Source organism: Leuciscus leuciscus (genome assembly GCF_965113295.1).
Source record: "Leuciscus leuciscus genome assembly, chromosome: 23".
NCBI lineage: Eukaryota > Metazoa > Chordata > Actinopteri > Cypriniformes > Leuciscidae > Leuciscus > Leuciscus leuciscus.
Genome location: NC_138747.1, coordinates 30,620,867 through 30,644,554, shown reverse-complemented (window position 1 = coordinate 30,644,554; position 23,688 = coordinate 30,620,867). Strand labels below are relative to the sequence as shown.

Here is a 23,688-nt window from a genome sequence, read left to right as displayed (position 1 = left end):
CCACAACTGCATTAAGACAATGTGTGTAATTTTTACCTCTTTCAACTTAAGCTATCCCAGAGGCTTTGTGTGTCCCAGCAGGTCCAAACGGTCCTGAGCCGGAATCTCAAACAACAACAGAGGTTTCAGAGGAAAAAGAGGTCACACTTTATATCAGGTGTATTAACAGCTTACATGAAAAAATGTTGATGTTGTATTATAACACTTGTGCTGTCATTGAGGTGGATACCTGTAGGTTAAGACAGGTTTGGTGGTATGGTCAGCTTTAAGGGTTGGTTAAGGGGTAAGGGAAGGGTCAACAGTGATGTACAGAAATGAATTACATGCAGGATTTCAATTTTTATTTTAAGTACAATGTAAAAAAAATAATAATAATAATATGTACACAATAAGTGCATTGTAAGGGATTTAAAATTAAAATGATCCCAAATTAAATGGATAGTTCACTCAAAAATGAATATTCTGTCATTAATCCCTCACCCCCATGTCGTTCCAAACCATAGACTGTAAAAAAAGACTTTTGTTCATTTTCGGAACACAATCTTTTAGATTAAATCTGAGAGATTTCAGCAAATAATGTAAATGCTCTAAATGACAATATTTTCATTTGGAAGAAATGTTGTCAGTAGTTTGAAGAATAATTAAAAAAATAATAATAATTTACGCAAACAGATAGGCTACATACAAATAATTAATCCGGAGAAACTGCTAATTGTGAATTTTCTTTTTTTTCTTCTTTTTTTTTTTTCTTTCCTAACGTTAACTTAGCTGTATAATAAAAATACTGTTCAGTGTTGGCTCGTTTACTTGGAGCTTATAGGCTATCAACGATACCTCTGGCAAATTCTCTGTAAATAATTATATCAGTCATAAACACAACACAATATGTAAACCGTTGTATATTGATGATGAACATTTATTTTCTAAATTCAACTTATTTCTAGACTGACGTGTAATTATGTGATCAGGAGAGGACGCACTATTCTCAGTGGCGCTTTAAAGCAGAACAAGAAACTCTTGAAAATTCGTGTTTACTCCGCCCTGACTCCGCCCAGTGCTCGTCTAGTGATTGGAGAAACAAAGCATTTCGAATCTTTGAATCAATTGAACCAATTGCTTCAAAATGATTCACTGGTTCGAATCGCTCGAAACGCCGCACGCTGACGCCCCCTGCTGGTCAGAACCGTGCAAATGCAGCGAAAACTTGCACAATAAAAAAAACATTCACAAACCCAATTGCAAATGTTTTATTGAAATTGTATTCAAATGCAATTAACAAATAATCTGATACCATTAAATATGAAGTGTCTTTATAATATGTGCTATTTCATTATTTCATTTCTGATTCTTTCTGATTCTGATTATGGAGAGCTTGGTTAATCAGACCAATAAAAGACTATTAACAAAAACTCTTCCCTTTTATTATACAAATATTTCATTAAAATGTCTACAATAAAAAAAAAAAAAGCAACAAAAAAAATCTGAGATCTGGTTAATGGGTTCAAAGCCAAAGAGATGATCGACCCCTAGCGGCGAACCACTGAAATGTCGAAAAGGCAATGACGCAACGAAGCCTCGTTTACTGTAATCACGTGGTACGCGCTCCGAATCTCTGTTTCGAAACAAATGATTCGCAAAGGTTTCGAAGCTTCAAGTCGATTTAAAGCGCCCATCACCAATTACACGTTTAAATGTAAGTATTGTGTTTTAACTTACTCAAATAGCCAGCGATACAAATGTTAAAAAACCAAGCGTCGTTTTAAAAAACTAAAAATACCGTTTAAACAATCCGTTAAGTTAGCTGAGCCGCTGCTGTTGTTCGGTGCTGTGGGGCAGAACTGGAGCGATAACGTTACTATGCTAGAGCATTTCGGCATGTTTTCTGAGGGAGCGAGACTGCTCAATTTATTACACTGAGGTGAAACTTGAGAATTATTCACCGGGGGCAGAAATTCCGGCCAGTGTGGCTTGAAGGTAAGACAACAACCCGTTAAATCTCTATAAACAGTCTCGTCCTGATGGTTACAGTTAAATTAGCCCTCACCCATACAGAAAACACAGCAACAAGACGATAGATAGATAGATAGATAGATAGATAGATAGATAGATAGATAGATAGATAGATAGATAGATAGATAGATACTGTTTATCTTTGTTGTGTTTTTGTAGTGCTGACATGCAAGCTCTGGTAATGTTTTAACCAAATTTGGCCGTCCATATCTATGATTTCTGGGGGATTTTTGTGTCTGTCCTCGCGTGCCATTTTTTTTATAATCTTCCTAAGTTTGCATCCCTGTGTTAATATGTTTCTCAAGTGTTTCCTTTTTCTCGTCGTTTTTCTTTCTATGTGTGTGTGTGTGTGTGTGTGTGTATGTAGCTGCATCCCTTCGAAGGTCGAACCGAGCGTTGATAAATGAGACGGTCTAACATACGGAGGAGGATTTCATATTTGTGATCTAAATGTTAATAATTCAAGGAAGTCCTGCAATCTAAAGGCTCAGATGGATGTGCACAATAGAAAAACTCACCAGCAGGTACATCGTGCCCAACCAGGCGGCCAATAAACAAATATACAGTTTATTTGGAATATAAAAATAACTATTTTAATGTTGTCATAATAAACTTTTATTTTATTTTTACAGATGGATGATGCTACTGGTCCAGACAGCTCTCCTCACCAGGTACATTCATGTTCATCACACAAACAAAAATAATTCTACAGTCTCTCTTCGTTGTGTTTGTTTTGATGGTAATGGAGTGAGAATTAGTTCTCGTAACAGTTTAAAGTTATGTATCCGGAAGGGTTAGTGGTAGAGGAGTGTTTAGGGCTGATTTTAACCTGCACATGGATTTGTTTTTTTGGTTAATTGTTCCTGTATTCTGAACACTCATAACGTCCCCACAGCTTTCAGTCAGCAGCTGTGTATATATGGACCCTAATAATCCATTTGTAATCGAACTAGTAGCACAATCTACGTCAATTAGAATAATAAATAAACTGGTCAAATCCGAATTAAATAAAATTTGGTTTGTAAGGGTAAAGGCTGATTTACACGTATGCGTCGAACCTACGCTGTAGCTACATCTACGCTGGGGTGTAGCCTGACGTGCACCTCTCCTAAAATGTAACAACGTTTCAATTCTAAACGGACCACAAGTGCTGTGATTGGTCTGCTAGAAGTGAACCAATCACCAAAGAAGAAGTGCTGTGATCTGTTTGCGTGTGTAATTGCACGTCGACGCGGACAACGTTGCAGAAGTATAAATGAAAACCGATGCATAGCCTACAGCGTAGAAGATACAGCGGAGGTCCGACGCAGAAGAGAGAAGATACAGCGGAGGTCCGACGCAGAAGAGAGAAGATACAGCGGAGGTCCGACGCAGAAGAGAGAAGATACAGCGGAGGTCCGACGCAGAAGAGTGAAGATACAGCGGAGGTCCGACGCAGAAGAGAGAAGATACAGCGGAGGTCCGACGCAGAAGAGTGAAGATACAGCGGAGGTCCGACGCAGAAGAGTGAAGATACAGCGGAGGTCCGACGCAGAAGAGTGAAGATACAGCGGAGGTCCGACGCAGAAGAGTGAAGATACAGCGGAGGTCCGACGCAGGAGAGTGAAGATACAGCGGAGAGTGAAGATACAGCGGAGAGTGAAGATACAGCGGAGGTCCGACGCAGAAGAGTGAAGATACAGCGGAGGTCCGACGCAGAAGAGTGAAGATACAGCGGAGGTCCGACGCAGAAGAGTGAAGATACAGCGGAGGTCCGACGCAGAAGAGAGAAGATACAGCGGAGGTCCGACGCAGAAGAGTGAAGATACAGCGGAGGTCCGACGCAGAAGAGTGAAGATACAGCGGAGGTCCGACGCAGAAGAGAGAAGATACAGCGGAGGTCCGACGCAGAAGAGTGAAGATACAGCGGAGGTCCGACGCAGAAGAGTGAAGATACAGCGGAGGTCCGACGCAGAAGAGAGAAGATACAGCGGAGGTCCGACGCAGAAGAGAGAAGATACAGCGGAGGTCCGACGCAGAAGAGAGAAGATACAGCGGAGGTCCGACGCAGAAGAGAGAAGATACAGCGGAGGTCCGACGCAGAAGAGAGAAGATACAGCGGAGGTCCGACGCAGAAGAGAGAAGATACAGCGGAGGTCCGACGCAGAAGAGAGAAGATACAGCGGAGGTCCGACGCAGAAGAGAGAAGATACAGCGGAGGTCCGACGCAGAAGAGAGAAGATACAACGGAGGTCCGACGCAGAAGAGAGAAGATACAGCGGAGGTCCGACGCAGAAGAGTGAAGATACAGCGGAACAGCGGAGGTCCGACGCAGAAGAGAGAAGATACAGCGGAGGTCCGACGCAGAAGAGTGAAGATACAGCGGAGGTCCGACGCAGAAGAGTGAAGATACAGCGGAGGTCCGACGCAGAAGAGAGAAGATACAGCGGAGGTCCGACGCAGAAGAGTGAAGATACAGCGGAGGTCCGATGCAGAAGAGTGAAGATACAGCGGAGGTCCGACGCAGAAGAGAGAAGATACAGCGGAGGTCCGACGCAGAAGAGAGAAGATACAGCGGAGGTCCGACGCAGGAAGAGAGAAGATACAACGGAGGTCCGACGCAGAAGAGAGAAGATACAGCGGAGGTCCGACGCAGAAGAGTGAAGATACAGCGGAGGTCCGACGCAGAAGAGTGAAGATACAGCGGAGGTCCGACGCAGAAGAGAGAAGATACAGCGGAGGTCCGACGCAGAAGAGAGAAGATACAGCGGAGGTCCGACGCAGGAAGAGAGAAGATACAGCGGAGGTCCGACGCAGAAGAGAGAAGATACAGCGGAGGTCCGACGCAGAAGAGTGAAGATACAGCGGAGGTCCGACGCAGAAGAGAGAAGATACAGCGGAGGTCCGACGCAGAAGAGTAAATCAGCCTTAACACTTTAGATTAGGTCATGGGAAACGGGAAAATGACATTAATTAAGTGCTTTAAACTAACATTTATTAGACATCAATTCCATTCATATTCAGTGTTCATTAAAATATTTACAAATTCATTAAGCACACACACTCACTCACACACACACACACACACACATTCTTTTATATGTGGTTAACGGGGACTCTCCATAGTCATAATGGTGTTTATACTGTACAAACCGTATATCCTCTCCGCTTACTAACCCGACCCCTAAACCTACACACACACACACACACACACACACACACACACACACACACACACACACACACACACACACACACACACACACACACACACACACCCCTAAACCTTCCCATCACAGAAAACATTCTGCATTTTTACATTTTCCAAAAAAACTCATTCTGTATGAGTTATAAGCTTGTTTCCTCATGGGGACCTCAATGTAGGTCTCCACAGTGCCACGAGTCCACATGAGTCTGTGTGCATTCAGGTTGAAGTCCCCAGCGGGATAGAAAAACATGAACACACACACAAAAGTATATTAGCTATACTTGTGAGGACATTCCATAGGCGTAATGGTGTTTATCCTGTACAAACTGTATATTATCTCCCCTACACTAACCCGACCCCTAAACCCACACACACACACACACACACACTAACCCAACCCCTAAACCTACACACACACACTAAACCGACACCTAAACCTACACACACACTAACCCAACCCTAAACCTACCCATCACAGAAAGCTTTATGCATTTTTACATTTTTAATAAAACACTGTTTAGTATGCTTTTAAAGCCCTTTGAAATACGAGGACTCAGGAAATACCCTCATAAATCACGTTCACGTTGTAATACCAGTGTAATACCAATGCCATTATACAAATTGCGGTGCTCATAAATCACAAAAACGCACACACACACGCACGCACACTCTCTCACACACACACACACTCTCACACTCTCACACACACGCACGCACACTCTCACACGCACACACACACACACACATTTGGTTTGCATGTTTAATAGGGAGTTTTATTCTGTACAAACTATATTTTTCCCCCTAAACCTTACTGATGTATTTTAACAACGTGATCGTGAGTATTCATACAGAAAGCATTATTTATTTATTTATTTATTTTTCAGTGGTTATGTTTAGCTTCGGAGATAGGCTTAATGTATTTGTAGGCATTCTTATGAACTCTTAATAATAATGCAATTAAAGCACTTAATTAATGTGATTTTCCCATATGAGCTATTTCAACTTTAACACTTTTTGACACTGTTAACTACAGTGACAATGAAAGTTGCTGTTGTTGAATATAGTGTAATAAATGACTGTCGTGTCATTCAAAACTTCTCATTCCTCTCATGCAGACGCCTTGTTTGCTTGATAAATATAAGCAGCACAGATCAGGCCCTCTCCTAATCAGGTTAACCAGGTTCAGTCTGCTTTTAAAACAGAGAACAAGAAGCGATGGTTAGCATGCGCCAACAGCGAGAACCTCTGTGTTTGTGCAGTGTGCGCATGTCAAAAGATCAAATCTGATGTGAAGCTCGTCACATATAAACACGCACATAAAATCGATCGCTTTATTTAGCTTTCATGTAAACACTATGTTCATCAATCAGAATGATTTAATTTTGATTGAAACAAAAAGTGTCTCATAGAGCTGCACGATTCTGGAGAAATTTCGTTACTTTTTTTTTTTTCTTACTTGATTCTGAATAGACAACTAAACAAAATGACATGTAATTTACTAGAGATTCTGACTAAATGTTATTTGCTGCAATCTATTTAAAACATTTAATTATTTGAATTGTTATTTTTCACAATTCAATTTGAATGAATGATTCAATGACTCACTCATTAAGACTTCAATTGCTTCATTACTGGATAAATCAGTAAAGTTGGTTAAATGTTTTTAACCCTTGTGTGATGTTCATAGTTGTGTTATTCAGCCAGTGTTCATGGGTCTGGTGGACCCGCTGCATTTTGGGGTTTTTAATTCAACACAATCAAACAATTTTATATTAAAATACTCGACAGATGTTTACTTCATCCCAATTACAAGTGATATAAACAGCATATATGGTTAATATTTCCTCTTTACCTTTGTTAGATCACATTTAAGAATTTGCAACCCTGTGTGGGAACGGCAGGGGTAGAAACACAAAACTCACTCTTGCACTCACTCTTGCACTCACTCTCCCTCACGCGCGCACACACACACACACACACACACACACACACACACACACACACACACACACACACACACACACACACACACACACACACACACACACACACACACACACACACACACACACACACACACACACACACACACACACACACACACACACACACACACACACACACACCCATACATACACACACACACACTCACTTGAATATGTGGTTTATGGGGACTCTCTATAGGCGTAATGGTTTTTCTAATGTACAAAGTGTATAATCTATCCCCCTACACTAACCCTACCCCTAAACCTACCAATCACAGAGAACACACACACACACACACACACACATAATAACAGCAGGCCCTGACAGGAGGAGGACAGAGTAAAGGTACACAGGACCTACAATTTCCACACTTTTATTAGCCCCGGGTCCAGTGGACCCGAACAGCCTGTGTGTAATGTAAATGTGTGTGGGGGGGGTGGGGGGGGTGGGGGGGGGGGGGGGGGGGGGGGGTGTTCTGATATATATTCTTTGTCAAATATAGATTGTGCTATATACTTTTGTCTAAAGCTTAATGACTAAAGTGTATTTAGTTTAGTTGTCTATTCAGAATCGTGGGAGAATCATGATCTCAAAAAAAACTATAAAATCAATTTATTCAGAATCGTGCGGTCAAATGTTTAATAGACATGGCAGAATCGTTGTCATTCATGATTAAGGGTGTTTGAATCGAGATCTTTTAATGAGTAATCATGCAGCTCATGTCTGAGTACCAACTGTTAAGAATTGGACGAAACTGGTCTCCACAAAGAACTATTACATAAAACCCCAGTAGAGTCTGTTTTATTCAAATGTGTGTCCAGACAGAGGTTGATTATTTATTTATTTTTAAGTCTTTTTCGATTTCAAATACTATACTAATGCAAAATGTTGTTTATACTTTTGATTTTTGTTTACAGATTGTGTCGCAGTTCCGAAATGAAAATGAGATTTTTGTACCAAGACTGAGGTTGACTGGAAATAGCGTGGTAAGTTCTCAAGTCAAACTCAAAAATGCCATTTTGTTCTGAACTGGGATTGTGCTTAGAGCTGCAAACAGCATTTATTCTCATTATCAATTACTCAGTGAATTGTATTCTTAAAGTGTCAGGAAACCCCCGCCGTTTTAGCCTGGTCGTTCACACCTATGAGTTGAAAAAGTCTCAAGAAATTAGCGTGTAAAGGAAAGGAGGAAAGCGCAAACAAAGGCGATCGCTATCTGCCCCGAACTATTCATTATCCGCGTGCTGCTGCTGTTGTTGTTGTCTTTGGATACAGGAAGAAGAATCGGATCATTAATAGAGATGCACTTTAATTAAGGTTGTCCGTACGTCCAGACGCTAACCGTGCGTCGCCGTTTACATCGGGATATTGCCAATTGATTACAAATTCCATGTATACAGGAGTAACTCTCTCTGCTCACGCATGTAAACGGGTTATTCCGAATGTTTCAGAAACCCAAATAGTGACCTTATCTCGACCATAACCTGAATTTTAACAGCTTGTAAACGTAGTCAGTTATACTTCCTGTAAAGAAAATTGTACTTACAATCTCAAACTTAAAAAAACAAAAACGGAATCGACCAAGAAAATTGCACTCGGTACCAGTGTTGCCAACTTAGCAACTTTGTCGCTATTTTTAGCGAAATTTTTTTTTTTTTAAACGACTAGCGACTTTTTGGACAAACCTCAGTAACCTTCAAATGTTGCCAATACTGTCCTGCGAGTGCGAGGTCTTGCTTTCTCCCCGCCGTCACTCTCTCTAGCTGCGTCTACCTTGTTCAGTGAATGTCTGAGAGGAGCAGCAGCACGTTCATCTGTTGAGCGCACGGCGGCTGACAGACGTGAATGAGTAGTGTTTTTCCACGGACTTATCTGCTTTTCTTTTGTTTTATATTTAAAGAATTTAGTTTGACCATTTTAATTTCCTTTCTTTTCTTGTGCTTAATACTTGTAATACTCACTATCACAGAGCTTTAGTTCATCCGGTTCCCGAACTCTCTCAATTCAGATAATTTTCCACATAGGCCTATACATTTTTTTGTCATTCACTATATTATAGCTACTCGTTCTTGTCAGACAAAAAAAAAGATAGGAAATGAGAACCGCTTTATTTGACATTCGGCTATATTATGTATTATATTATATTATATTAAATACAGTATGTAGTATGTGAGCATTAATTTAGAGAGAAAATACATTAGGCAGGCAGAACACATGTACGAAGCGATTATGTCATGAATATGCTAATTGACGTATGGCGTCATTTAGCGACTTTTAGGGAAGGCGTTAGCTACTTTCCTGTGAAAATAGTTGGCAACACTGCTCGGTACATTTCTAATCAGATGCCCTTTTTTTGTCAGATCAACTGTCCAAAATATTGAAAAATTACTTGAACGATTAAGAGATGATCAAAATAATTGCACATTTATTTCTGTTAATTTGCTGATCAATTAATTAAAGAATTGTGACAGTTCTATATGTTTCTAATTTATTCATTTATTTTTTAGATGAAAGACATGGATCTTCAAGATTCGTATGATCTCTATGATTCTACATCAGAGAGTTCAGATTCCGACATCTCAGATATCTTCTCCGAAACTGACAGTGATGACAACCTCATCCCAGACCAGACAAAACTTCAGCTTCTTGATGAAATGGATGTTGATGAATCTGGCTCAGCGAGTTCCCCCGTCTGCGAGACAGCGTCTGACAAAATGACCTTTGATAGGCACAGTCTGACATCTGAAGCGTCTGGGACAGCAGAAGAGCCCTGCTCGAGTCAGAACACTAAAGACGGCGTAGTTGTTAGTGCGTACCAGAAAAGAGGAGGCAGCAGAGTGTACGACAAGAGACATTACTGCTTGTATTGCCGTAAGCCTTATGCTAAGATGGCAAGGCATCTAGAAGGTTCACATAAAAAAAAATCTGATGTGGCTAAAGCTCTAAGCTTTCCGAAGGGATCCAAAGAGAGAAGAAAACTGCTAGATTATATTCGCAACAGAGGAAACTATGCTCACAATGCTGCTGTTGTGAAATCAGGAAAGGGGGAACTGGTGCCGTTTAAACGGCCGCCTAAAGAAGCCCAGGCTGATGATTTCATGCACTGTGTGTACTGTCAAGGGCTTTTTATAAGAAAGGTCCTTTGGCGACATATGCGTTATTGTAGACTCAAACCTCGCTCAGTCGCCCCCAAACCAGGAAAATACCGCGTTCAGTCTTTGTGTAGATACACAGGGCCTGTGCCTTCAAACATAACTAAACAGCTGTGGGGAGTAATCACTACCATGACTCCTGACCCCATCACGGATATAATCAAAAATGACAAAGTAATTGTTGATTTTGGACAGCACTTGTTAAACAAAGGTGGGATATCAGCCAAGAATAAACAGGGCGTGCGAGAGAAGATGCGAGAGTTGGGAAGGCTGCTCGACAATGCTAGGAGAGTCACCACCTTAAAAACAATTAAAGATTGTGTGAATCCAAAGAGGTACATGGAGACTGTCAAAGCTGTCAAGTACACATGTGGGTATGACATTGAATCTGACAAGTTCTTGATTCCAACGCTCGCCACCAAGCTTGGGAATTCCCTAGTTAAAGTAAACAAAGTCTTGAAAGCTCAGGGTTTACTCTCGAACAACAAAGAGCTTGTGAAGAATGCCAGTGAGTTTCAAGAGATCCACGAGGAGAAGTGGAACGAGATGATCTCTGCGACAGCGTTGAGGAACATCAGGGAAGCAAAGAGTAATGTGCCCACTATCATGCCCTTCACTGAAGACGTCCAGAAAATGCATACGTATCTCAGTCAGGTGCAAGAGAAGTGGAACAGCTGCCTCTCTGAAAGTCCCTCTACTAAAGCCTGGGTGGAGCTGGCGAAGGTGTGTCTGGCACAGGTGATGCTCTTTAACCGGCGCCGGGAAGGAGAGGTGGCGAACATGCCTTTGTCTGCATTTTTATCAAGAGACACTTTTGATCCGCACGTGGATGTGGGCTGGGCGCTCTCCGAAGTGGAGAAAATACTCTGCAGAAACTTCTCAATGATCGTCACCAGAGGAACGCATGGTTGGCCCGTTCCGATCCTTCTGACTCCAAAGATGTTGAGTGCCTTAGAACTTCTGGTTCAGCAGAGAGAGGCTTGTGGGGTTCTGAAAGACAACGGGTTTTTGTTTGCAAGGCCAGAATCCGTGACGCATCTCCAAGGGTCAGACTGCCTCCGTGGCTTTGCGAAAGCGTGTGGTGCAAAGTTTCCCAAGTCACTGACATCTACCAGACTGCGAAAGCAAGCCGCAACCCTTTCAACGGTGCTGAATATGACCGACACAGAGATGGAGCAGCTCGCCAACTTTCTCGGACATTACATAATAATCCATCGTGAGTTCTGCCGACTCCCTGAGAAGACCCTGCATCTGGCCAAGATCAGCAAAGTTTTAATGGCTCTCGAGCAAGGACGATTAGCTGAGTTCCATGGCAAGAACTGGGACGAAATTGGGATCGATCCTGACGGTGTGTTCATTTATTTAGTAAAACTTTACAATAAGGTTCATTAGTTAACATTGGTTAATGTATTAACTAACAATGAGCAATTCATTTGTTACAGTATTTATTAATGTTAGTTAAAAAAAAATACAGCTGTCCATTGTTTGTTCATTTTAATTCACGGTGTATTAACTAATGTTTTTGATTTTAATAACGTGTTTAGTCCAGTCATTTTAAGCCAAAATGGGGGTCAACCTTGAACAAATTGCAACAGAAGCAAACTCAACTGATTTTGTATCCTCCATATGTCCTGAGTAAGGGGGAAAAAAAATCCCAGAAGAATCTCATTAGGGGAAAGTTTCGAAAAAGACCCAAATATAGCCTATTCATATGCCTATTCATTATTTTTCTCACGTGAATAGGGTGAAAAATTTTAACCTTTAGATATCACCATGACAATTACTGAGTTGATTACTTGCATCAAGACAAACAAAAAATGTATTACAAGTTTTTTTTAATTGTTTGTTAACATGGACAAACGGTGCATAATCTAATTACGTATGTGCTAATTTGCATAAATACCACAACAGATCTAAACAGGAAGAAGTACTTTAGAAACCAGCCTTTATTCCATTTACATTTACATTTATTCATTTAGCTGACGCTTTTATCCGAAGCGACTTACAATTGCTATATATGTCAGAGGTCGCACGCCTCTGGAGCAACTAGGGGTTAAGTGTCTTGCTCAGGGACACATTGGTGTCTCACAGTGGATTCGAACCCGGGTCTCTCACACCAAAGGCATGTGTCTTATCCATTGCGCCACCACCACCCCTATTCATTATTATTGCAGAGATGGGGTTTGGGGCTGGGTCCGTGGGACTGTTTCTGGGGGATGAGTCTTAGGGAAGAACAGGAGACAAGGGTAAGGAGAATGCAAAATAAAAAGTGAATCCCCAGAAACAGTCCCACGGACCCAGCCCCAAACCCCATCTCTTAATAATAATTAATAAAGGCTGGTTTAAAGTACTTCTTCCTGCCTCTGTGTATTAATGCTCATGGGTAGCCTGGGATCCATTCAGACCTTAACATTAAGTATTTTACTGTTATGTGTCATCAAGATTCAACAAGACATTTTCACCTGGCTATACCCAATGTTTAGATCTGTTGTGGTATTTATGCAAATTAGCACATACATAATTAGATTATGCACCGTTTGTCCATGTTAACAAACCATTTCAAAAAACTTGTAATACATTTTTTGTTTGTCTTGATGCAAGTAATCAACTCAGTAATTTTCATGGTGATATCTAAAGATTAACATTTTTACCCTATTCACGTGAGAAAGAGAATGAATAGGCGTATTTGGGTCTTTTTCTAAACTTTCCCCTAATGGGATTCTTCAGGACTTTTTTCCCCCCCCCTTACTCAGGACATACTGAGGATACAAAATCAGTTGAGTTTGCTTCTGTTGCAATTTGTTCAGCCTTTTTTCATAAAATGACTGGACTATTAGTAAATGATGAAATTAATATTACTAAGATTATAAATGCTGTAGAAGTACTGTTCATTCTTACTTCATGTTAACTAAGGTTGTTAACTTGTGAACCTTACTGTAAAGTGTTACCATTTGTCTTATTGTTGTTAGTTTTATTGTGTTCGCCACTTTCTGCTTCATCCCGTTGTGAAGCTGTGCTTTCTATGACCTCCACAGAAAAAGTTGTGAACTGTGATGAGGAAGACGGGCACATACAGGAGGGACACTGTTCATCTACTGTTTATGGTTTGTATTACTCAACTTCAAGTAGCTTTTCTGTAATTTGAAATGATTACTACTGCTATGTCTTATATAATTCGTTGACGGATTTATGTAATTAATCCAAAAATGTTGGGAAATATATGAATGTATAAAAAGCGATCAGATTTAACCATTTCTTTTTGAAGACTTAATAGCAAATTATAATTTCCCCAATTATCCATTCAGTCCAATGGGCAGAATCTAGAAATCAGTGTTTCCTAGCCGCGTATCCATTACAGATTTGCGCAAAACTTTTGCGATTATTTTCTAAATGTCGATAAAAAAATTGCGAAATGATGGCGTTTCCATTAACTGATGTTATGCGACTAAAACATACTTTTTTTTTTTCTCTCGTGATAAGTCATTGCAAAGATTATGGTAACGGATGTTGCTAGGTTTACATATATCCCAGTCACTGCACTAGCCATCATTATTAATGGAAGGAGACGTAGGCGTGTTATCCCAGCATTAATGGAGAGGAAATCCCCTTATACTTGTGAGAGGCTCATATGAGGAGTTTCTGGGTGTTTCTCCCTCATTTCTAGCCTGGAAATCCAGACCTAAATCTGAAAGATTAATGGTCTGGCGTCGACTAATGTAAATCGGCCAGCTCGATGGGGCGGCACCAAGCATGCATTTGAAAATCTCACTGCACGCAATTGGATAACACTACGACCAATCACAACAATAAACCCCATACGCTTAGCTACCAGCGGAGCTAACTGGTAGATTAGACTCTTGCCGTATCCGGTCGGCAAAACAGCAAAAACGTCCTTCTTGAAAAGGAACGATTCGAGCGCCGTCTTCTGTTCCTCTTTTAGATAAAAAGCCAAGTCTAACTCGTTCATTGTAGCGGTCAAAGCCGTTTCAAACAACCGGTGTTCATCCATAGCCATCCTGCAATGTTTACTAATGACTTCGACGTCACAGCGCTGTCGTCATCTCGCCTCTGGCCCACCTATATCAGATAACCCGATGTGATTGGTGCAGCTCAGATCGAGGGGCATATTTAATGAGCATCATTACTCAACACTAGAGTAAACTCGTTGAGCAAATTCAACTTGTGCTCTCGCGAGAACTCTGGATTACCAGGGTAGCTCATTTCTGCTTCGAGGTCTTGATTGTGGCATTTCTTTGTTGCTTAGAATCCAGTATTCACATAATTATTTTGTCTTTTATGAGTTTAATGTCTCGTCTTCTGACCAAACATACCGCGCCATCTACGCCAGGCGACATGTAAACTGTTTCCATTGCAGTTTTGCGAAATACTGATGTAGGATTCAGACCTTCAGCACACGCTATTCTTTGTCCTTTTATTTATGTTATTTTTTTTTCTGACCACTTTCAGGTAAAACTACCCAGAGGAAAAAACCCTGGCAGCAGACAGAGGTGCAGGCGGTGCAAAGACACATGATGCATTTCATCACATCGTGTACTGTTCCAGCAAAGAGTGACTGTGAGAAGTGTTTAAAGGCTGAACCAGAAGCTCTGAAGAACCGGGACTGGAAAAACCTCAAATTCTTCATATATAACCGCATTACAGCTTATAAAAAGAGTTTGCAGTGCAAATAATATGAAGATTACCAACTCTAGTAGCATGGCAGTTTTTGTATAATTTGCCTTTTTTTATGTTCCAAGTTGTTATAGAGATACACACTCTTCTTCTAAACAAGTCAAAACTCCAGCCAAACTTGTAGGATATTGAACAACTTTATTGTTAGACCAGTAATTTCCAGCTTGTGGCCTTTATCAGTCATAAACATAATGCAAACATAATTTCAAATAGGGTACGTGTGAGGCAAAAAACAACAACCAAATATTTACATCCACACACATATTGTAATACAAATATTCAACATCCTACGAGTTTTTACCTAGTTTTTGTTTATATTTTTATGTCTCTACCTGAAATTTTTTATACTTTTTAGTATAACGATAGTTTGTTTTGAGGTTCATGCAACTTCATTTGCTGAGTTCGTTTGTAAAGTTGAACTCCTTAAAAGTTAGCTATTTAAATGTGAGTTGATGTTTTGAGGTTTAATTACTAGTTAGTAGTAGATTTATTATCATGGTCGTAAGTACCATGTGAATTAGGAGCAGATGATTGGTTGTGGTTAAAAACTATTAAAGAATCATTCAAATTAAGGAAAGATTAGTTTGAAGTGGAGAGGTTTAAGGGTTAGACTTGATGGTTTGATATGGTTTTGACAATATCCAGACAGTAATCTTTGTATATAATAGAGAATAGATTACTTTTTTTTACTGCTTCTTTCACTTCAATCACACTGATATTCCTATCAAATATAGGAGCGTCAGTCAATCGAACCAAATATTTTGTGTTGTGAAGATGACTACATGGACAACACTAGCCCACACTAGGTTCCACAGACAAGGCTTAAGCTAGTCCCAGACTGCAATGCAGGTCTGAGCTGTTTTAACTGAAGCAACTTGCACTGACATGTTTTAAAATATATCAGTGCCATTGTTTTGTCTCAAGATGCGCATCAGTAATATTTTTTTCTAAGGCATGTTTATAAATATGACATAAATGTAGGGCTGGGTATTGGTAAACGTTTTTCGATATCGATACCAATACCTTGACTTTGATACCGGTTGCTGGACGATACTTTTTTCAATAGCAATTTGATTAAACCTGTTTTAACATTATATATTACCTTTACAGATTCAATGTCTTATATAGGCCACTGGGGGGCGTAATATATGCCTCGCGCTCAAGCACACGCATAAAGATAGCCGCAAAGCACTGGCAAAAGTAGCCTAATCATTGTGAATGTGTCTGGGAAAAATAGCCAGGAGACATTTTAATTCCTTATTAATAAACTAGTGTTTTCTGAGTCAGTGTTGGCTGCAAAGATGAAGATGACGATGCAGACTCATCATCTCTGCAGTGTCGTGAACGTGTGCGTGCCTATGAGAGAAATGCACCTTTCATTTGGATTACATAGAGAGTATTTGTTTTCAATTCGAATTGGTTCCTAGACATCTCAAGCTTTCTATATGCCTATTTGTCATGTTTGTGAGCCATGTCTCTGGGCGTAAACGGCACAAACTACTGTTTCTCCTTGATGCCTCGCCACAGCCAATCATGCTGCATGCTTATTGGCTCACTGACGTTGGCGAGATTAACCCCTTAGGTATCGAAATTTGGTACCGAACGACAACGTTTTTTGATACTCAATGGTATTGAGTCATTTCGTTCAGTGGAGTCATTTCGTTCAGTGCCTAAAAAGTATCGAACTCGATATCCAGCCCTACTTAAATGTCCTAATTGAACGAAGGCCTAATCCTGGATAAATCTAAGCCCTGTCTGTGAAACCGGGCCTGGATGTGCTATGCAAGAGTGAGACTTTGCATCACTAGCACCATTTGCAGGCCTCACTACATCTCTACATTATCTACAGTATGAACAACTATTCTGATGTTTTGTACTGCTACTGTATCTTTTAATTCTGCTTAGTTGTAGATTAAACTCTTTTTAAGGGCAAATGGACAAATGAAATCTGAGGATTTACTTATTATGAATGCATATCATTTGTTATTAGCAATATACTTATTATTGTTGCAAGGTCCCCACAAATCAAATGGGAAATTGTGCAATTTATGCAAATAACATGCAAATGAGGTCCCGATCAGGCACGATCACATGATTTTTTAGTCCCGATTTAGCATGGTCAAGTCATCGATTCAGATTATCTGAAGTCGTGTGTAAGCTAACAAAACCATGGTTAGTATCCCTATGTTTTTCAGACCTCTAGAACCATTAGAAAGGAAGGATCATAAAGTTGCTCCCAATACGCTGATTTCACGCAGCCGCCATTTTGAAATCGAAAGTGAGGCTCCGGTGGGAAGAACCCCGGAAGTAAAGATAAACAACAATGCCTTGGATTACCAACATGAAGCTGCTGCCGCGATTTACACTTTAATATTCAATATAGGATATGTATATAGTTCATTCCTGCTTCTTTTTTTACATTCTGAATTATATATATAAAAAAATATTTTATTTATAAATGAATTTCACTGTATATAGTCTAAAGTATGAAAGAAATGTATGTACATTTTTAGAATTGACACAACATCATTAAACACAACAATACACCATCGCATTCACGACTCTCCTGTGATTAAAGGCGACACTTCCGGTTTTCTTCCCACCGGAGCCTCGCTTTCGATTTCAAAATAACGGTTGCGTGAAATCAGCGTATACAACAGGGATGTGTGTGTGCGCTGTCTCCATCACACATTTCACCTTACTACACATGTGGAAGAAAAATGGCTCAACACAAAAAATAAACTTGTACAGACATATTATCTTTGCAAGCACAGACTGTTTTTTAGGTCAATCATGGTCTTTTTTAGTTCATCTGCACATCCAGTCTTGATTGATGGTGGTGAACAAATGTGGCTTGCTGTCCTTGGAGGAGGAGCTCGGTCCTGAGCCATGGCTCGATCTCTACTCTTACTCCCTGGACTACAGAACTGGATAGGATGAGAAAGCACCTGAGGACCAGATGAATCAGACATATGCCACACTTTCTCCACATCCAGCCAGATGCTGAAAGCCTGTCTGCCATTGCACAGGACATCCCAGCCCATGCTTGACTATACCCTGACAGTACAGTACTGTGTTGATCCAGAGGGCTAGAGCAGTGGTTTTCAGTCCTGGTCCTGTGAACCCACCGCTCTGGACAGTCTGTATGTCTCCCTTATTTAAAGGGGTGGTTGATTATGATTTGACTTTTCTAACTTTAGTTAGTGTGTAATGTTGCTGTTTGAGCATAAACAACATCTGCAAAGTTACAACGCTCAGAGTTCAAAGCAAAGGAAGATATTTACTTTTAAAGAAAACGTTTTTTAAGGACTACAACCAACGGCTGGTAGAGACTACAATGAGCTTCGCTTATTCCAAATACTACAAATTGCAAACTTTGTCTTCAATAACAAATGTACATTATTAGACAAATAAAACTTAGCTATAATTTGTACAAAATACTATTCTATACTATGATGTATTTTGAAAGTATACTTTCAATGCATTGTCACAATGATAATTTCCAGCACACAGTTAAAATATACCTAAAATATATTTTAATAAAGTGCAAATAAATACACTTTAAATTTTGAATTTCCACTTCCAAGTATATTTTTCTAAAAAATATCTTTTTTGAAAATATACTAAAGTGCAATTATTTTAAAGTGTGTTAAAAGTTGTATTGTGAAAATAGGTAAAAGTATGATGCTAATATACTTTTAATATATTTAAAGAGAGTACAATTTGTGTTAGTATATTTGCAATGTAGCCTACTATTGAAAAAGGGAATATATTTCAAATACAATAAAGTATTTCTTTATTTTTTTCACTAGGGTAGTCTCCCAGCCAAACACGCAAGAGGATTTGTTAGTGTGATCATTCAAGTCTTAGGTCTAAGATGGGGCAGAGCCAGCCATATTTTTCGGGACCAGAAATAAGCATCTGTAATAAGCCACTCTTGAGCTCAACGAAAGTCTGCAAGGAGACATTTTGAGTTTGAGAGACACCACTCATAAGACACTTTGAGTTTGCTCAGCAGACATTATGGCATCATTAACTCTGAGATACCCGGCAGATCCTGCCACACCACTGCATAATGTAGTGTGAGCTGAGAGTGTGTGCTGTATATCTGCCACAGTGTTTAAGAGCTGAGAGTGTGTGCTGTATATCTGCCACAGTGTTTAAGAGATGAGAGTGTGTGCTGTATATCTGCCACAGTGTTTAAGAGATGAGAGTATGTGCTGTATATCTGCCACAGTGTTTAAGAGATGAGAGTGTGTGCTGTATATCTGCCACAGTGTTTAAGAGATGAGAGTATGTGCTGTATATCTGCCACAGTGTTTAAGAGCTGAGAGTGTGTGCTGTATATCTGCCACAGTGTTTAAGAGATGAGAGTGTGTGCTGTATATCTGCCACAGTGTTTAAGAGATGAGAGTGTGTGCTGTATATCTGCCACAGTGTTTAAGAGATGAGAGTGTGTGCTGTATATCTGCCACAGTGTTTAAAGGAACACTCCACCGTTTTTTGAAATAGGGCTTATTCACCTTCTTTCCTACATTTAGATAGTCTTTAGATTAATCTGCATCGCTATTTGTACTCGTTGTGAATACGCAGGCCACAAGAAGTAATTCGTTTTTTTTTTAATCACTTTTACTCAGGACATGCTAGCTGGCAACAAAGGATTCCATTCATTAAGCTAAGCTAAGCTAGCGCCGACCCTGTCAAACTAAAACAATGCATGCACTGAGACAAAAATGCATTTGCCCACCCATCTAAATGTAGGAAAGAAGGTGAATAAGCCCTATTTCAAAAACCGGTGGAGTGTTCCTTTATGAGAAACACCCCCCTCCCCAACAGAGGAATTCAACTTAATTATCAAAGGAACACAGTTCTGAATTCAAAACTGGCAAAGAAATTTGAAGGATTTTGAATGTGTATGACTTCTCTGATAAACTGAACGGAAATGTTTTTGTTTTATTGTCTTGCTCCCGAAAGTTAATTTTGGGATACACTAATACCCACATACTGCTGTAAAACAGTGTTGTAAGTATGGATTTAGTGTGTGTGCTAAGTAGCCTAACACACAGTTGGCATTTTTCAGTCTAATGATGACTGTACAGCTGCAGAATAACCACATAATATAATATCATGAAATATTTGTTATTTAATTTAAATATTGTGTACAAAACAAATTTAAAAAATCAGAATTAAAAAAAAAAATATATATAAATATATTCTTAAATATTTTTAAAAGAGCAAAAATGCTCTTTGAAGATAATGGCCCTCTCACACCAAGGACTATAAGATGACGATAAATATATAGCGCTAAAATTTGGGTTAGGGTTAATCACTTTCAGAACGATTTATCCTGCTAATGAACGATAAAAACATTGACAGCCAATCAGAATCCATCCTGCTGTAATGAGCTCGAGCATTTTAAAGTGACAGACCAGCGCGCGCTTAGAATGAACACAACGATCGCTAATTTAGTTAGGCTACTTTATAGTTAACGTTCTTGTTGTGAACGGCCCTTAAGTATACTGTCTACGAGCAAAACCTTGTACCCTTGGTTAATGGGTAGCCTACATAAGGCAGACATAGAGACCAAACATGCTTTTCAACGTTTTCAACTCGCTAGTGCTAATGGCAGCGGTGTGAAAGGGAGGAGCACACAAACTCAATTTTTCAATTTTCAACACTGAACTCAAGATGTCGCCATCTACTCATTTTACCATGTTTCTGCAACTACACCACATTACTGAGGCAGTTCACTGGAGCAACTACAGCCTTGAAATGAGTCCATAGTCTCTGTTGGTTCAGGTTTCTGAACAACGACACCAAAAAAACACACTGTACAAAACTTGTTAAATATTAATCACAGGCAATATAATCAGGTGTGCAGAACTTTATTAAATATATAACTTCAAAAAAATTCCTTTTTATTCATTGTTTAAAAAAAAAAAAATTTAAAAAAGTTTTTATATATTTTAAAACATGTAGGCTATGGAAAAACTTGACTGTGTATTGTCTGTACTATAAATGTTTTATTGTGATATGGCAACATTTTCAAAGTAAAGAACAACATAAATATGCATCATGTTAACTACATTACACAGTTGTCTTTGTCAACAACACACACATGCTCCAAACCCTCTGGGCCCTCATTTTCTTTTTCATATTATGTCATCAATCTTAGAAACATTTTTGTTTATCAGGTTTATTTTATCTTTGTTGAAAGACCCTTAAAATAGAGATATCCATCATAAAATCATTATTACACTGATAATATAAACAAAGATGGAAATAAACATAAACCATATCAATATTTGTTGAAATGTATTGACTGTCCCACAGTTGTGATCTATCTCCACCATGCAATTATGAATAAAGAAAAATACAATTATACAAGGCGAATACATTTAAAACAAAACAAAAAACAAGCGTCAAGTATAATTCTCTTGTTGGGCATTGTTAGACGGATGAAGTAGCCTAAACTAATAGCTACAGTAATTTTAAAGTTAGAAATCACTCCAGTTCAATAAAGACAGTTGATAAATGATATTCTTCACTATTTTTTGCTGACATGTAAAAAACATTTGGGCTCTTTTTCACATGTATGCCTATTTAAGAGAGTTGTTTAAGACTGAGTGCCATTAACAGTCTCGGTTTCAGGGGAAAAGATGACCTAATAAAACACGAACTGTCTCAGTCTCGCCAGTGTGAAAAAGCACTTTTTACAGTAATGCAACGTAAAACTCACTTTTTCAAATCATATTATCATTCTGTTGAAGGGTCAATCGTAACCATGTAAACAACCATACAAACGAACAGAATCTCACATGTATATCGCTTAGGCTCTCAATAGCTCATTTGTGTGGATTTTATGAGACAAAATGTCCATAACTGGGGGCTATGTTGCTTGGCAACAGACCTGTTTATACCCAAACCGTATGAATCTCCACAGTGACATGCGTATATCGATAGAGTAGCTCTCACTCACTATCATTCAGCTTCTCTGGCTGAGGGTCATTCTGTCCGTAGTCCAGACAGCATTCTTCATGTGTCAAATTTTGTGAATAAAAGGAATTGCCAAAGTGACGTATTTAGAACAAATTATAGAATAATGAACACTAGACCTAAAGTGATCAAAGAGATTAAGCAAATGGCATTATTGTATATCACTGCAGTTCATAATGTAACAATGATCAACAGTGACTGTAAGCCATGATCACACTTTATGCAGCATGAGTTACTAAACTAGCAATACAAGAAACAAATCAAACTATGAGAGCTGTCAACTCTTACATTGTCATTATGCAACTGGAAATCATTGAGAAAGACATGAGCTGTGACTTTTATGTTGACCTTTACTTTAATGTTGTATGTTATCTATTGTATTACATCACTATAGCATATTAAAAACAAATTGAGAGAAATTGTATGCGAAAGGTAATCAGTAAATTGATAATTCCTTTGCAGATTTGGTGCTCCTGGTGTGGCGGATTGTACCAGATTTTATGGTACTAAAATATATCTACAGAATGCAGTAGTTATAAAACATTTATTCACTTTTGGAGCACAGACCTGAAAATTTTATTTCCAATTTAATCTGTCAGATCTTGAATGCTTTGAATGCTTTTTTTCAGAACCATTTAACCTTTTTGAATCATGTCCATGATTTGTGTGTGTGTGTGTGTGTGTGTGTGTGTGTGTGTGTGTGTGTGTGTGTGTGTGTGTGTGTGTGTGTGTGTGTGTGTGTGTGTGTGTGTGTGTGTGTGTGTGTGTGTGTGTGTTCACACAACAAGTGCCAAAACCTTTATCAAGTTTCATACCATTCCGATGAAGTAATACTCGATATTCGATAGGAAGGGCCTGATCTTCCTAATGTTGTATAAGGCAAATCTGCAGGATCAGGCATTTCGAGCAATGTGGTCTGTGAAGTTCAACTGATCATCAATCACAACTCCAAGGTTCCTGGATGGAGTTCTGGATGACAAACCAAGCTGAGTGGAGAAGTTGTGGTGTAGACCGAGACCACAAGGAGCTCTGTCTTTGCAAGGCTGAGTTGATGATGGTGGTTCTTCATCCCGCCAGAAATGTCTGTCAGGCAGGCTGAGATGCGAGCTTCTACCATCGGATCATCCGGCTGGAATGAGAGGTAGAGTTGTGTGTCATCAGTGTAGCAGTGATAAGAAAAGCCATGTTTCTGAATGACAGATCCTAATAATGTCATGTAGACAGAGAAGAGAAGTGGTCCCAGCACTGAGCCCTGAGGCACTCCAGACACCCTAAAGGACCTACAGTACCTGAGAGGAAAGACAGGAACTATTGGTGTGTGGTTCCTGAGATGCCCTGAGTCATGTGGGTCGACAGGAGAATCTGGTGGTTATCTGTGTCAAAACTGTTAAAAGCAGCTGACTGATCCAGCAGAAAATATACATAATATAATGTTTTGTTAACGTTCCCGTTAAGTTATGAAAGCATTATTTCTGACTGTTCTCTGAACGTTCAAAACAACCAGTTATAGAAATTTGTAAAAAACGATAGTTCGTTTGTTCGCGATAGTTCAAGATAGTTGTGCGATAGTTCAAGATTCAAGTTTTCAGGGTTTTAGTGTCAGTCCTACATTAAACTACTGTTGAATATAATGTATAATAATGCAATGGGGAATATTTGTGGTTC

The 23,688-nt window shown here is 39.4% G+C and overlaps 1 protein-coding gene across 2 annotated transcripts; it reads left to right on the top strand.

The window, feature by feature from the left end:
- Positions 1-1,606: 1,606 nt before the first annotated feature.
- LOC309488265 (uncharacterized protein) lies at positions 1,607-16,132 on the top strand. Of its 2 annotated transcripts, none has more exons than XM_082156412.1 (7): positions 1,607-1,693; positions 2,378-2,534; positions 2,643-2,681; positions 8,101-8,169; positions 9,691-11,683; positions 13,371-13,439; positions 14,803-16,132. In XM_082156412.1, the coding sequence occupies exons 2-7, from the start codon at positions 2,502-2,504 to the stop codon at positions 15,024-15,026; spliced, it is 2,427 nt and encodes an 808-aa protein (XP_082012538.1). In that variant the 5' UTR covers positions 1,607-1,693; positions 2,378-2,501; the 3' UTR covers positions 15,027-16,132. The 2 variants fall into 2 exon arrangements, with proteins under 2 accessions (XP_082012538.1, XP_082012537.1); XM_082156411.1 differs by having other exon boundaries at positions 1,617-1,974.
- Positions 16,133-23,688: the final 7,556 nt, after the last annotated feature.

What these genes read in the sequence shown, in the direction of transcription:
- LOC309488265 (XM_082156412.1), top strand. Translation starts at nt 2,502, where the DNA reads ATGGATGTGCACAATAGAAAAACTCACCAGCAG. An exon ending in ATAGAAAAACTCACCAGCAG is followed by an intron (nt 2,535 to 2,642) that starts GTACATCGTGCC and finishes TTATTTTTACAG; the next exon opens with ATGGATGATGCTACTGGTCC. An exon ending in CTGTTCATCTACTGTTTATG is followed by an intron (nt 13,440 to 14,802) that starts GTTTGTATTACT and finishes GACCACTTTCAG; the next exon opens with GTAAAACTACCCAGAGGAAA.